The 16,377-nt window shown below is 41.4% G+C and overlaps 1 protein-coding gene across 1 annotated transcript in view; it reads right to left on the bottom strand.

Annotated features, from left to right (window-relative positions):
* Nucleotides 3,387-16,377, bottom strand: part of SELENOF (selenoprotein F) — a 28,785-nt gene continuing 15,794 nt past the window's right edge. The window contains 3 exon segments of the mRNA NM_001085443.1: nucleotides 3,387-4,233; nucleotides 5,920-5,969; nucleotides 8,257-8,320. Coding sequence (NP_001078912.1) covers nucleotides 4,102-4,233; nucleotides 5,920-5,969; nucleotides 8,257-8,320 — 246 coding nt within the window. The 3' untranslated portion in view covers nucleotides 3,387-4,101.

Raw genomic sequence — 16,377 nt, 5'->3', positions numbered from 1 at the left:
AGGTGTGTGGGATGCTGCTTAGATGAAACGTCCCCATCGGGAACTCCAGAGGCCACCTGGACAAAGTGTCTGGGGCCGAGCGTGGATGGATGTGGGAGTGCCCGCTGATGGGGACAGGACTGCTTTTTGGATGAAAATGTTCTACATGTAGACTGTAGCGATTAAGTCGCATAAATCTGTGACTATACCTAAAGAAGACCCCCATCGACTGCACACTCCAGGTGGGTCAATTTCTTTTGTTTTAGGGCCACACCTGCGGCATGTGGCAGCTCCAGGTTAGGGGTTGACTCAGAGCTGCAGCCGCCGGCCTACGCCAGAGCCACAGCAGCTGGGGATCTGAGCTGCGCCTTCAACCTACAGCACAGCTCACAGCAACGCGGGATCCTTCACCCACTGAGGGAAGCCAGGGATCGAACCTGCGTCCTCATGGACACTAGTCAGGTTCTCACGGGAACTTCCCAGGTGGGAGAACTTTAAATGTGAACTGTCTCGATAAAGACGTTAGTTGATTCTCGCTACTCCTAACAGTTACTGTGTTGTACAAGCGATGCGAACACGAACCATCGTCCTCAGAGGACACAGGGTTAGACCCCTGGAAGCCTCTGGTCACATTTTCACCCATTTATCAACACACAGCCTTGTGTTTCTGCTTAAAGACATCTTATTTAAGAGAGACTGTTGATTCACTAACACTGAATTCGAGGCCAACGGCGCCATAATTCACGTCTGAACAACACTCACCTGACACGTGTGTTTCCCATAAGGCCCATCACAGCTTCCCCGCCCTTCCTGGGAACCCAGATGACACTCCAGTGCTGGGCTTGGGGCCCGTTTTGAAGAGTGACGTCACCAACGAAAGCCACAAAAATGCACAACATGTGACACCAAATAGACTGAGAGGGTGCTTGTGGATGGTATGAGCTGATCCGTGGCGGGGAATGGGTGTGCTGGGGGACCCACCTGTCTCCTTGCTCCGGGAACGACTTCCTGAGCGCCCAGAGCACTGGGACGGCCGTTACAGGTGCACTTTAGCGAGTGGGTGAATTTTCTTTAATTATAGTTATTCTACCAAAATGGTTTTTTAAAAAAGTTTGGAATTTCAAGGTCTAAATTTCAATCTCTTCGTGAGACTAGATAAAATGCTCTATCTGTAGTCTGTTGCAACAGTGGCTTTAACAGGAAAGAACTCGTTTTCGAGGTTTCAGACAATTCTTCGTTTGATTCCTTCAGTATTTCTAGATCACTGTACTTCGAGACGGATTCCTGGGTTGAGGACCAGTTTGAAGGTAAAATGTTTATTTTAATCAGCGCAAGTCTAACTTCAATTCCCAGAAAAAGCCCTGTCCCCACATACGTTAATTAAGGCACTCTAATTTTTAAGCAGCAGAGATACGTACCCAGCTGTGCTCAGAGCTGCAAAATCTGCCTGCCTCCCTCCCGTGTATTTGTAGGCATGATGGCGCATGTCGTTACTGCCAATTCTAATTTCCAAAGTTTTGCAGTATTTGGTTTCAAATATATTCTCTGCATTTTATTACCTTTAATTTTAGACTGGATTTCAAGCCTCAAATCCTCTTAAAACAGGAAATGTCAGCTCTTGCTCATGGCTCCTTGTAAGAGGCGTTTGCCAAATTCAGGAGCTTCGAGAGAAATTAACTGTTTTAGGTTATAAGTAACATAGTTTTGGCAGGAGGAGCAAAGTTATAAATACCAAGTGACTGTTACACGTCCACACTGTGAACCTGGATAAGCGTCATCAGATGTCAGCATTGGGCTCCAAACTGCAACTGTGTGGATCAGTATGGAAGGCCCCTGTCTTGGTAAATCAAGATTTGCTTCTTTAAAAAGCTTTTAGCTGTTCTTTGACTGGAATTGGTGAAAAACAGTTGAACTGGCTAATTAATTCAAACCTCCCAATTAAACTCCGAGAGCTTGGGAGACACACATTTATTCATCAGTTCGAGTATTGAGAGCTCTAAGTTCTTCCAAGTTTAAGGTTCTTCACCTTCTCCGGAGCTCCAGCAAGAGGCTCAGTGGAACAGACTTTTCAGGCTTCTCTTTTTTTAACCCCAGTGCCAGGTACTCATCTGACTGGCTCTTCCCGTGCCGCCCAGAAGGCGGTCCAGAGTTTTCTAGGCCGGGCCCAGCGGCTCTGGAATCTCACTCCTGTCCTGCCAGTTCTGTGCAGGTGGGGACTCCTCTCCTGCACTTTTCTCCAACCGTCCATGGCTGGCTCCCCTCCCTCCTGTTCTAAGAAAGAATCACCATTCAGGGTTAGTACATCACCCAGGGTCTGGACTGTCAAAGTCACGGCCCCCATCCCCTATTTTGGGGACGATCAAAAATGGGCCAATCTGCTTGCCAGGACTTCTCATGGTTTGACTGATTAGCTGCCCAGGATTGATCCATTCTCCAGCTGGCTTTAAAAATGTCTTAATTTTAAATACATGATTAATAACTGACCTCTGTTCAAAGATGCTATAAACATTTTCTGGTAGAACTGTCTTTAAAAGACTTGCCAATATCCTTTTAAGAGTTTAATTCAACATAAACAATTGAAGTTTCCAGATTATGAGAATTTATCCTAAGGTTATGTTGACATAATAGGATATTAGACCCATTTGTTAAGTTAGTAAGAGGTTAAATGACCTAAAGTCGATTGGATGCGAGCTGGTCTTGGTGAACCCTCTTTTATGGAGAAGTCACTCATCAGGTAGAAGGTAAGCGAAGAAAAATCATTTTTAACAGCTCATTAAAAATTCTACATTTTAAGACATTTTAAGCAATGAAAATGTGTTCATATATAAACTTTGACCAAAAAAAAAAAAACCACCCATATACAAATATAAAGCAGTATTACTCATAATTTATATGTTTTAAACAATGTAGCCATTTCAGTGTTTCTGGTAAAAAAAAAACTTATAAGAAAATAGAAATGCACCAAGAAATGTGTCATTTTAAAATTTATTTTTAATTATTTTGGTCACAACCATGGCATGTGGAAGTTCCCGCCATGGATCACACCTGTGCCACAGCTGGAGCAACACGGGATCCTTAACCTGCTGAGCCACATGGGAACTCCATTTTTTGGAGACGTGTCCTTTTTAAACACGGAAGGATGAGCTCCCACTGTGGCTCAGTAGGTTAAGGATCCGACAGTGTCCACGAGGGTGCAGGTTCAATCCCTGGCCTCGCTCTGGCGTTGCTGCGAGCTGTTGTGTAGGATCACAGGCGCAGCTTGGATCCAGTGTGGCTGTGGCGCAGGCCAGGAGCTGTAGCTCCAGTCCCACGCTTAGCCTGGGAACTTCCACATGCCTTGCGTGCTGCTATTAAAAAGACCAAAAAAAGGGGAGGGGGGACTAGAAGAACTTCAAATTCACATTCGATTTCTGAAACTTTTTTTTATTAATATTTTGGTCTTACAAATGATCATTTATTTTTAAATTGACTCTTCTATGGGAATGTAAAGCACAAAAATTTGCTCAACATCAGATCCACACAAATCCTCAAAAAGGTTTTCTGTGTAGTCTTCATTAATGCGAATCTGTGCGACTGTTTCACTCCTACCATAGATCTCGAATCTGTCTCACAAGAACAAAGCCACAGAGATGGTATGCAGTGCATTCATTATAAATGACAATGCTTCTATTAACAGGGAGGCTGGGTAACACAAAACCATGAGGCTCTGAGAGGCTGGCCACCTGCGGAGGCCCAGGATCCCTCATCTGCTTGGCAGGGCTGTCATTACCTGCCGGGAGCACACAGCCCATGAGGCACGGCAAGCATCTTCCTTATTAACCCCCCTCATTTAAAAACTGGACCAATTATCACAAACTATCATTTGCATTAATTAGCCACAAGGTTATCACCAAGCACTGTTAGTGGTAGCAACAGGTGCTGGAGGACGGAGCTTTACAAGTAGATGATGCGAAGCTTGCCCCTTCCTTACCTACCCTGGGCTCTGCGGCCACTTCCGTCTTCTAATTCAATGCCTAATGCCTCACGGTAAGAGACTGATCAATGGAAGAAGGCAAAACTATTTTCTAGGCGCTGTTTCATCTGACAAGGTAACAAAAGGACAGGACGAAATTTAAGCAAGATTTAGACGCGCTGCAGCTTTTCACTCAGGAATTCTTCCACGCTGTCTGTGTTCCACTTGAGGATACTCAGTTCTTCAGCAATGTTCCCGTTGTCGTCCAGAAGCTTGAGCACAGGGTCCGAGCCACGAACATACTACAAAAAAGGCAACACCATCATTTTCTGCGTAGGAAGAGCCTTTTCAGCTTCAACCAAAATCCACACCAACTCAAGCCAGCTTCATGTCCTAGGTCTTCCAGGGGTGAGCGCCAGAGATGCAGGCAAACTCGATGGGGCCACCAGCCTCTGATCCTTCCCCAGCCCAGCTGTGGGTTTCAGAAACAATCTGAAGCAATCACATTACGACTTAAACCTTTTGGGTCACGTTATTTAAATTCTTAAAAATTTGATTTTTAATTCAAAATTCTTTAAAATATTAAAAATTACACAGAATGTAGCTACAAAAATGTTCTAAATATTAAATCAAATCCAACAATGTGTAAAGAATTATATACCATGCATGATCAATCTGGATTTACTCCATGTATGCAAAAGTGGTGCAACATTTGAAAATTAACGTAATCCAACAGGGTAAACCAATCTTACGATCCTATCAACAGAGGCAGAAAAAGGGTCCCCACACAGGCTGGCACTGCTGAAGCTAAAGAGGACATTCTGCTAAAGTGAAATAAGCCTACATGGAAGGACAGGCACTGGGTCATTCGAGTAGCCACAATCACAGAGGTGGTGGCCTTGGGCTGGAGGCAGGAGGGGGGACGAGTGTTTAAATGGGTGACGAGTCCAGTTCTGCAAGGTGAGAAAGTTCTAGATCTGCTGCGCAACAGTGCCTCGACCTGACACTACTCAACCGTATATTTACCATCTTAATGACTTTTAAGTTTTTTTTTTTTTTACCATAATTAACATTTTAAAAAGTGGGCAAGAGATCTCAGATACACTAAAGACTCAGATGGCAAATCAGCATGTGGAAAGGTGCTGCGTTAGGCTGCAAATCACCCCCATGAGGTCCCACCCACGCGCGGCAGAATATGGATAAAATCCAAACCCTGCCAAGAACAAAGCTGAGGAGGCTGTGGAGCAGCAGGAATGCCTGCTCCTCACTGGTGGGCATATGCCAAGGATACAGTCACTCTGGAAAACAGCTCAGCTTTGTAAGAAACTGCCAGAGTCTTGCTCTAGGATTCGGGAATCGCCCGAATAAGTCACGCTTGGGTCTACACAAAAGCCTATGCAGCAGTGTTACTCAGAATCGTCCACAACTGGGAATGGCCGCCGTGGCCTTCCACAGGTGGCCAGAAGCACCGGGTACAAGACTAGGATGCATCTCACTCCGCACTGCAAAGAAGAAACACCGAGCTCCAGAAAAGACTCGACGGAACTGGAAATGCGTGTACGTTAAATCGGAAAGGGCCACCTACTGCGTGATTCCACCCCAGGACCGACCGCAGGGCTGGACCATGGAGACAGGAAAAGGACCAGCCGTTGCGCCTGCCGGGGGTCTGGGGGACGCGCAGCAAAGGGATTTGGGGACAGCGAGACTCCTGAGTGTCCCTGTGATGGTGGGTCCACGATACCACGCAGAGAACAAGCTATAATGCAGACTAGCAAAGTGAGTTACTAACAATGTATTCACGCTGCTTATCAACCGTAACGAATGGGCACCGTCAACGCGAGGTGTGGACAAGGGAGCCCGAGGAGGACGAGGAGATGGGACACTTCAAAGCAATTTTTCTGTAAACTTAAAACGGCTCTAAATAATCAAGTGAAATATTTGAGTACTTTTTCATTAAAAAAGTGAGGATCCCATTAAAATTATATTACCTTGATTTGTAGTCCTCTGAATAGTTTGGGCTTATCACTCCTGACGAAAGCTTAAGAGAAAAGAAAAAAAGATTCAAATTGTTCACTTTCAATTCAAGCTTAACAACGATCAATAAAAAAGTAGAAATAAACTCAATAAAAATTAGATCCTATATGTAAAAACCAAGGTAATGAAAACATAGAAATGGAAAGACATTCCCCTACTCTTCAGAGGGAAGACTAAATATTTTTAAATGTTAATTGTTTCAAATTAATAAAAATCCCAAGTTACAGCGGGATTTTGAGGGTTTGATAACGTGACAGTACAGGGCTCAGCTATAAAAGTCAATGTTTCAGAACAGTCAGGGCAGTTTAGATAAAGAAAAACATGGGAGAATTGGTTCAATGTTTGATGACTCTATTATGTGATATTTATACCAGAATGGATAAAACAGATTAGGAAATCTAGAGAGAGAAAAATGTTTAATATGGTAAGCTATCAAACCAAAGAGAGAGAGTGTGTGCATCTGGGGTGTGTATGTGTGTGAATTATTCAATAAATACTTCTGAATATCTACTGCACACCAGACAGCAGAGATGAAGCTACAGAAAACAGACACGATTCCTGCTCTAGTGGAGTTTACAGCCTGGTAGCGAAGAAAGATGCTAACAAGTCATCACAAAACTGATCACTTCAGTTCTGTTAAGTGTTACAAAGAAAAGAAAAAAGGTTTAGAAGACGACTACCACAGCATTTCACACAGACAACCTGGATATGGAATATAAAATTCTTCTCCTACGCACGAACCTAAAGAAAATGCTTTATAGAGGTGCCTGTATAAAAAAGGAAACGTGAGCACAGCCAAACACCACCATCAACAAAGTTCAAAGTAAAAGTGACACACTGGAGAAAATTATCTCTGACAGTGTCTAAGAGGGTTCCTGTTAATAGGAAAACATAAATACTAGGCACTAGAGAAATGAACTAAGGGCAGGAACATGTAATATACAAATACACAAACGGTCAATAAACACTCAAAAAACTGTTCAATCTCAAATAACTGAAGAAATGAAGTAGCCTCAGAGTGACAAAAATAAAAAGACTATTTACAATTAGAGACGGGGCAGAGAAGATTTTGCTGAGGTTCGTTGTAAGGGAATATTGACGGACACGTCCTTCCTGAAGGGTATTTGGCAAAATGAACCAACTCTTCAAAAGTGCATAGTCTTTCCTACCATGCCTTTGGCAAATGCTATATGCACACTTGTGCAAAAACTCCACTTAACACACAGTACGTGGGTTCACTACTACCTGAGAAACTTCTCTGGGAAAAGGACTATTCTTCAATATTTTTTTTTATCCACAACAAAACCTAGCACATTCAATAATTTTCTGTCATTCAAAAGATTTTTAACAGGCTAGAATGAGTGTAGAAATTTAAAAGGAACATTAAGCTGAGTCACTAATAACTATTTTAATCAGTTCTTTTCTCTTCTCTCTGCTACGTATTATCAAGTCTAAGTTTTCAATGAGAGGAATGTCTACTAAATACCCTGTGGCAGCAAATCACGTTTTACAGGCAGCAAGTTCATCTTTCCACAGACATCTCAGTACTAACTATATACACTGGCAGCAGGATAGGCTGTATGAGAATATAAGGGATTTGCAAAAAAGACCTCAGAGCAACTGACTTTCTAGTTTACTTTCTGCTGTTTTAAAAGTAGCTAAATAATATCATTTTGGAGATTCCTAAAGAAATTAATTCAGTTACTCTATCTCAAGAAGATGTTCTTATGCCAACTGAATTATCTGTCAATTATAAAGGCGGATCTGTGAATCTGGGGATGAGGGATAACAGGAAGGATATGTCTGGAGGTCAGCGAAAAATATTTGAACTTGATCCTCAAGACAGTCAGGAGTCGAACTCGCGTCCTCATGCGTCCTAGTCAGACTGGTTTCTGCTGAGGCACCATGGGAACTCCCAAGCTCTTCTAAACACTCTGCTCTCCTTAATGCAATCATTCCTCAGCGTTTTCTCTAAATCACATTTAAAATATTATTTGGAAGAATTACATTTCCATTTGGTCAAAGACTCTCAAAAATTTGTACTGGGTAAAGGAAAGGCTCTTCTTTTAAGAAAATCATACCCCATCCTGTGCTGTATTTAAATATAAATTTCAAATTTTTTGGTTGCTTACAGTAACCTAGTAGTCAACAATTATAAAGTCTACTCCCATGAAAACAAATGTAGAGAAAAGTCATATACTGTTGAAAAAGTATAACCTTAAAGATTCTTATTCCTGGAAATATTTAATGAAATCATTCCTTAAAGTTTCACTGAAGTTAATTTCACATACCTTGGACTTGCGGGAACCTCCCCAACTTTCATCCGCAGACTTCGAGGATAGCTCCTGCATACAGCTGCACAAGAAAGAGGAGAGTTTAGAATGCTGCTATCAACTTAAAAAATGTAGCTATAAATGTAAGATTTCAGAGCATATCATTACAGTCAAGCAGACACACAGATCAAACAAGCATCAGAAGAGAAAACGGAGGCCTAGGGAGTTCGAGGCCTCCCGGGATACTCTGACACTTAGCCAAAGAGATTGAGGGAGATACAGAGACTTGACCATGAACTTGATAGGTAAGGGGTGCTAGGAAGTTCCTCATAAAATTTTAAAGATTTCTCACAGTTTTTTAGGATGCAAAGTTGAAAACAGCTATGTGTTCATCTATTCAACACAAATACTTAATGATAATTCTTTTTGGCTGCTTTTAAAATTAAGTGATTGATGTTTTAAAATTAAATGAAACAAAACCCCAATACCTTTAAAAAGTAATTGGGGTATCGCATAAAAATATTACAGAAAAGCTACCAAAATCTCATTATAAAGAGCTTAAATGCAAACATTTCCCTTAATGAAACTCAGCTGAAATGGATTCAATGGTAAACACTGCCTTTCTAGCTACAGGACCTACACCTTCTCTTTACAGTAAAAGCTCATTATAAAAGATGCAAATGCAAATACTTCACAGCAGTGAATTCGGCTGAAATGGATTCAACAGTAAACATCACGTTGCTGTGGCTGTAACAGTAGACCCTTGCGCATTCTTCTGAAAGAACTGGGAACGCAGGCAGGCTGTCAGAACATACGCTACCCATTTCCGACGTTTTCGTGTACTTTTTTAAACGGTAGGTCTAAGCGCTAAGGATGGGTTTTACTTTGTAACGTCTAAAACAGCACAAAACCCACATGCGCCATGCATGTTTATTTTAGATATTTTGAAAAATATAGAAATGCAAAAAATAGAAATTTAAAAATCACCTTAATTCCAACTCTTCCCCAAAGAACGACTTTTTAACGTGTTGGTGCTTCTGGGTTAGACCAATAGGAGCTCTTACGTTTTTGAGGCGAATTTGCTTTAGTTCAAACTACCCATGGATGCTCTGAAACCGCTGATAGATTTCAGAGTAAGAGCGCTGATGATCTCTCAAGATTTTAAAATAAGATTTGGTTAATTTGGGTAGAAAAAACACCCTCCCCCCATCTTTAAAACTCTAAGATCATATTACCAACAAGTTCATAAAAAGACGCTCAACCTCACTAATCATTAGGGAAACGCGAAACCACAACGGGATACACGTCACCCTCATTAGAAGCTACTATCAAAGCCAGAGGACAACAAGTGGTTGGCGAGGATGTGGGGAAAACGGAATCCTTGAGCACCGCTTTTTGGGAATTTAAAGCAGTACAGCCGCTATGGAGAACAGAACGCTGGTTCCTTAAAAATTAAAAATAGAATTATACGGTTCAGCAATTCCACATCTAGATACATACGCAAAAGAACTGAAAGCAGGGACTGGAATGGTTACTTGTATACCAACTACTATTCACAGTAGTGAAAAGGTGGAGGCAACCCACTGTCCATCCACAGATGAAGAGCTCAACGAAATGTGGTATAGATAAGGGAATAAGATTATTCAACCTGAAAAAGGAAGGACATTCTGACACATGCTATAACTAGGATGAACCCTGAAAACATTACGCTAAGAAATAAGGCAGCCACAAAAGGGTCAGTATTGTATAACTGCACTTCTGTGAGGTATCTAGAGAATTCAATTCAAATTCAGAGACAGAAAGCAGAATGGTGGTTGTCAGGGGCTGCAGGGGGAGGAATGAGGAGTTATTATTTAATAAATATGGTGCTTGGAGTTCCCTGGTGGCCTAGTGGTTAAGGACTCAGCATCGTCTCTGCTGTGCCTCAGGTTACGGCTGTAGCCTGGGTTTGATTCTGGCCCAGGAAATTCAGCATGCTGCAGCTGAGGCCCAAGGAAAGACAGAAAGGAAGAAAGAAAGAAGTGTTCCAGGTTGGGAAGATGACAAAGCTCTGGGGACCGACGGTGAAGCGGGTGGACAACAAGGTGAGTGTATTTAATGTCACCGAACCGTACACTTAAAACGGCTATGATACGTAATTTCATGTACATTTTATCCGAATTAAAAAATAAACACATAAGGCATACTAGATGTGGTTATTAGATTTATCTTTTATCTGCAAGCGTAAGGACCCCCGGAAGCTCTAGGCAGAGATTCCACTACCTTCGGAGATGGCTCTACGCGGCCCCTTCCCCCAAGTCTTCCTACTACGACTCACAGGGGGCGGCTGCTTATGACTGGAGAGGACGAGCAGGCCCGTCTGGGTGCCCCACAGACGGAAGGATGCAGCTCCCCGGCACACGTGGAAACCATTCTTTGCATCGCGACCCAGAAAGTTAGCGAGACTCGCCCTCCAACGAGGAGGCAGCTCAGCCGGGGCTTTCTGGGCTTTTTGGGGACGTGCCGGCCGCCCTGCTCCCGCTGTGCTGTGACCCCACCTGCAGCCGGACACGGGCTGAGGTTTAAGGCATGTGCGCTGAACGGACAGAATTAGTCCTTTAACAGAATTAAAGGACTTTTTTCATCATGTGACTGGAAAAATCAGTTCCAGTTCCTCTGATACACTTGGTAGAGCAGACTATGCTTAGTTCCAGTCTAGGGTAAACAAAATGTAATTCAAGCTGTAAAACTTAATATTTAAGTCAAATTCTAAAAACATTAACCTATGATGCTATAGCTAGTTTGGCATTTTACCTGTGAATCTGTAGTGTTCATAGGAAGACATTTGTTTTTCACGGTGAAGAAATAAGTTAAACTAACTACAAATTGTGGTAGGTTTTCAATGCCTCCCAAAGTAATCCCAAGCATCTCTGACAACGCACAAATTCAGACAAAAGGAAACACATGCCATTTAGAATTTCTCAAGGCTAGAAAGTATTATGGGATTTAAAAATGTTAAAACTTGAATTTTTTTTTTTTTTTTTTTTGGTCTTTTTGCCTTTTCTAGGGCTGCTCCCACGGCATATGGAGGTTCCCAGGCCAGGGGTCGAAGAGGAGCTGTAGCCACCGTTCTACACCAGAGCCACAGCAACGCAGGATCCAAGCCGCGTCTGCGACCCACACCAACAGCTCACGGTAACGCCGGATCCTCAACCCACTGAGCAAGGCCAGGGATGGAACCCGCAACCTCATGGTTCCTAGTCGGATTCCTTAACCACTGCGCCACGACGGGAACTCCAAAACTTGAAATTTTCTTGATGTCACTTTTAGCATTTCTACTTTTTTTGTTTGGCCATGCCCACGGCATGCAGAAGTTCCCGGGCCAGGGACTGAACCTGAGGCTCAGCAGCAGTGACGAGGCTGAATCCTTAACTGCTAGAATACCGGGGAACTCCACAGCATTTTACTTCTTTTTTATTTTTTAAAGTAACATCACTGGCATACAAAAATGCTGACCTTCAAACATTTGTGGAAAAGCATCAATAGAAATCAAAGCAGCAAGTTATGTAACTTTTACACAGCAAGCTTGTTTTGATACCATGCTGGGAGGCCTCTTTTCCGTATGCATCAGAGAAGCCGTATTTGTGCAATCTAACCCAGACAGACACTATTCCATTAGGATTATATTGTACCGGCCCGGGTAATTTAAATGGAAATACAGATGGACACCTTTATAAAAATATGAAAATGATGCACAAAATTGCATTTTCCCCTTCGGAATCCATACCTATCTCCATATTATTATTGCTGGTTTTCCTAAAGGTCTGATAAGGTCTTTGGATGGCCAGTAGAGACACCTAACTACTTAGAGCTACTAAGTTATAGCTCTATAACTTATTTATAACAGGGTTTTTGAATATTCTCATTTCCTTCTCATTTAAAAATAAGTTATTTTTAATTTATTCTTAAAATAAATCTCAGCTTTGCAGTTAAATAATTTTTTCCACAATTTAAATAAATGTATTTTAAGCATCACCAAGATTATTTTTTATGCCTCTATCAATTTTAGATTCTGTACATCATATATTTTCCTAATATTCTGGGACAATGTACTCCCTTGACTGTAAAGACTTCCTTAATAATTTACTGTTGGAATATAATTTTTTTTTAAAACCACCTGACCATCCTCTTGTTATAAAATTTTAGTAAGGGTTTATAATGAGGTTTTCCCATATAGGAAAAGGCCAAAATCTTTATTCTGTGGTGATAACTTTGCCATAAAATGACTCTGATCAATAGCAAGACAAAAAATGGTGCTATGCTGCTTTTTAACAGGTAGCCAGATTCTTAGATTTATAACCCTGAACAAAGGTAACACATGCGAGTTATGTAAATTTCCTAAAGAATTTTTAAAGAGTATTGCATTTGCTAATTTTTACTGCCCCCATCATTACAACAAATTTGTAAACCTGGTCCTCGTGAGATATATTTTACTACTTTAGAACACTAAGCACTTTATATTTTTATTGGTGATGGTATCTATGGCTTAAGAAAAGTGACAGTAAGAAAACCTTGAAATAAACTATTTAAATTGAGTCAAAAAAGTTTTCATACAAACAAAAAGTTTCATACAGCAAAGTATTGTTGTTGATAATTACTTATTTTTTGGTTGTGCCCACAGCATGTGGAAGCTCCTAGGCTAGGGATCAAACCCGTCTGCAGGAGTGACAACGCTTGGTCCTTAACCCACTGCGCCACAAGGGAACTCCCAGAATGGTACTGCTAAATTAAATGAGGCCATCACACTGAGGTGATGATGAGGTGGTTCTTGGGTATTAGCAGCCTATGGAACCAAACCAAAACCTAAGTCTATAAATGCTTCAAAGTTAAGAATAAAACCTAAAGCTAACTAATTACAAACAGCCAACTAGGCTTTCCCCCAGAAGAAAACCACTTAAACTATAGCCAATCAAAAAATTTCCTTGCTTTGCTTCTGCATCTTCTTTGTAAGTTGTACTTCTAATTCCTGCTGGTAGCGAGCTCCTAGGCACTTCTGGTTTGATAGAACCCAATGTGAATGGAGTTTTGCTCAAACTATTAAATTTTTTAATATGCCTCACTTTATCTTTTAAGCGTATAGTGAAAAGAGCTCAAGTTATAAAATCAGATGTTTCTGTGGTCCAATTATGGTGCTGGCACTTACAAGCAGCAAGCCTCCTTGCATAAGCTTTCAGTTCTGGGACTAGACTACTTAGGGCTATCACTTACTATTCCTCTGTAATTAGAATAGCTGCTTTAAAATTTCTCAAGCTTTCAAATTCAAATCACCTTAGTGCAGTGTTTTCAACTCCAACTGTACACCTGACTTACCTGAGAAGATACTGAAAATTACTGATCCCTGGATCCCAGCCAGTCTAGGCAGATGGGGACCGCTGGGGGTGAGCTCTAGGCATCAGTGTTTTAATTACTGTCACTACTTGTAAGGCCACCCCAGTGACTGTCATGGGCAGCCAGGGATGCTCAGGACGGTTCTCAAATATTAACGAGGCAACAATTACAAAACAGTCAAACAGTAGTCTTTTGCTCAACAGACTAACCAAATTAATTCTAAAAGGTAAACCTTTAGGAAACCACTGCCTAAAGCAAGATAAGTGCTGCAGTACTGTTTTTCTTCTCATCTGAACTACCGCTTGCAGCCATACATTCTTCTTTTCAAAATCTTCTTTTGTTTAAAGAAAAACTTAAAAAAAAAAGGAAAAAATTTGAATATTAAGTAGCAAAATGATGAAAATGCTCTAATGTTAGGCGAACAAAAGGAAAAATTTTGACTGTTAAGAGAATGCAGATAGGAGTAACTATTTCACTGATCTGAAGGTTTACTCTTAAATAATAAAATGTAGATATTTAAAAATAAGGAAGTATGGCTATAACATGACGAAGCTGAGTATTATTTAGGGATCTTAGATGAAAACATATTTTGATATGTTCCAACATATGTCAGCCACTCTCGCAAACATGAACTGTAGCCGGTGTAATTTCTTAACGTCATCTTGACTCCCTTTACACACACGTACCTCCTGTACGTGAAAAGTGCATTAACACACCTTGCCGACTGGGCATCGCAGTCGAGCCCATCTCTGACCAGCTCGGAACACGGACATTAGCCTACAGCTGGGCCAAATCGTCCAACACAAAGCCTACTCTATAGAAGGGCTGAATATCTCAGGTAATTTACTGAATACTGTACTGAAAGTGAGAAACAGGACGGTGAAATGGGTACCGATAGCTGTAGCTTGCTGCCACGGCCCAGAATATCAGACTGCGTATTGCCACCGTGGAAAAAGATCAAATTCAAATTTCAAAGTGCAATTTGGACTAAATGCCTATTGCTTTTGCACTATCACAAAGCTGAAAATTGTAGTTGAACACTAAGTTGGGGACCAGCTGAAAAGGAAAAAATCACACAGAAGTTATTTTTAGCAAGATTTAGCCAGTTCATTCTCAAGGAAAATGTCTCCAACTAAAACCATGTCTAGAGATCTGCTGACGTTTTAAATTTTAGTTCATTATTCATCAAGTCATTCCTGTATTTCCGATTTTTTAAAAGTACCTGCAATGGTAAAAACATTAAGCTACCATCCCACATGGACAAATAATTAGGGTACTGAATGCCCTGTGACCTTACAGTAAAGCTTTTGTCCAGATTTCACGGTAAGTCACTAAAAAGCAGATGTATAAATGATAACTTATTGACACTTTCGCACACAGTCTGATGGAATTCTAGCAGGAACAATGACGGAACATGGAGGATTAGGGAAAAGATTTAGTTTTACAATTTTAGCAAACCAAGCGGGTCAACATAACTCTCTAACACTACACCCCCGAGATTAAACTATTCATTTCTGGTGTTTTCTATCAAACTCTGACCATACGAAGCAATGACGATGCCCAAGGAAGCTCCCCGAGTTTACAACTCATCCTACTGCACCATTAAACTGCTCTTCCTTTCTGTGTCTTGTGTCTGAGAAAACTATGCAACAAGCAGGGTAACATCTGCTTTAACTTAGTCAGGCCCCTAAGAAGGTAGAACATACCGGGGGAATCTTCCCTAAAGATACAATCCACTAAAAAGCTCAAGGAAAATGTACAGAAATAAAATAAAAGCCTTCCTCTGATAGCACCACCATCTAAACCAGACCACTCCAAGTAGGACATCGAGGAAGGAGAGCAGGCAGCTTCTCTCAATACTGTGCTGAGGAACACGTGAAGTTTAGAGAATTTCATCAGCAAGAGGTTAAGACGGTAACAATGAGACTTTCACGGAGTTAGAGCTCACGGGAAATGAACCTGACTAGTATCCATGAGGACGAAGGTTCGATCCCCGGCCTTGCGCAGTGGGTTAAGGATCCGGTGTTGCCGTGAGCTGTGGTGGAGGTTGCACATGTGGCTCGGATCTGGTGTTGCTGCGGCTCTGGCGTAGACCAGTGGCTACAGCTCCAATTAGACCCCTAGCCTGGGAACCTCCATATGCCGCAGGTGCAGCCCTAAAAAAACAAATTAGAGTTTCACCTGTAAACAAATATGCCCACAGACACACACATTCCTATACATGCTTCAGCTACAAGTATGACTAATTCAGGATATCATTTGGGAACAATGTATTCAATTCTACAAATATTTAGGGAATATTGTACATCGAAAAATACTTTGCCACAATGCTGCTACATTTCCTGAGGTCAGAATATCCACGAAATGGTAAAAATGACTCTAAGCTTGAATATCTCAGTAATTAGTTTTTAAATAAAAGAAACTAGCACTTTGGAAATATGTATAAGTAAAACTATGTTGGAGAGTGGCGAACCATTCTGTTAAGTGCGCGATAATAAAAAATTCAGTGGCTTTTTGGTTCTAGATGTTTGAAAATTATAACCTATATTTGTGTTAATTTGAAACCCTGAGATCTTGTTACAATACAGCTCAACATCCAACTGTTCAACAGCCTCAAAAAATGAGCATGAACGTGCCGTGTACGTATAGGGAGAGTTTAATTCACTGTGTTAGCCGTCCGACCACCACCCCATACTGACCACCACTGTCATAAAAAGAGGGAGAGCTAGGACCGTCTTTAGAAGGGTTATTAGAAGTGTCTGAAACAAAAGA

The sequence above is a fragment of the Sus scrofa genome, chromosome 4, assembly GCF_000003025.6.
Source record: "Sus scrofa isolate TJ Tabasco breed Duroc chromosome 4, Sscrofa11.1, whole genome shotgun sequence".
Taxonomy (NCBI): domain Eukaryota; kingdom Metazoa; phylum Chordata; class Mammalia; order Artiodactyla; family Suidae; genus Sus; species Sus scrofa.
Note: the sequence above shows the minus strand (reverse complement) of the source record. Positions and strands in the feature narration are given on the sequence as shown.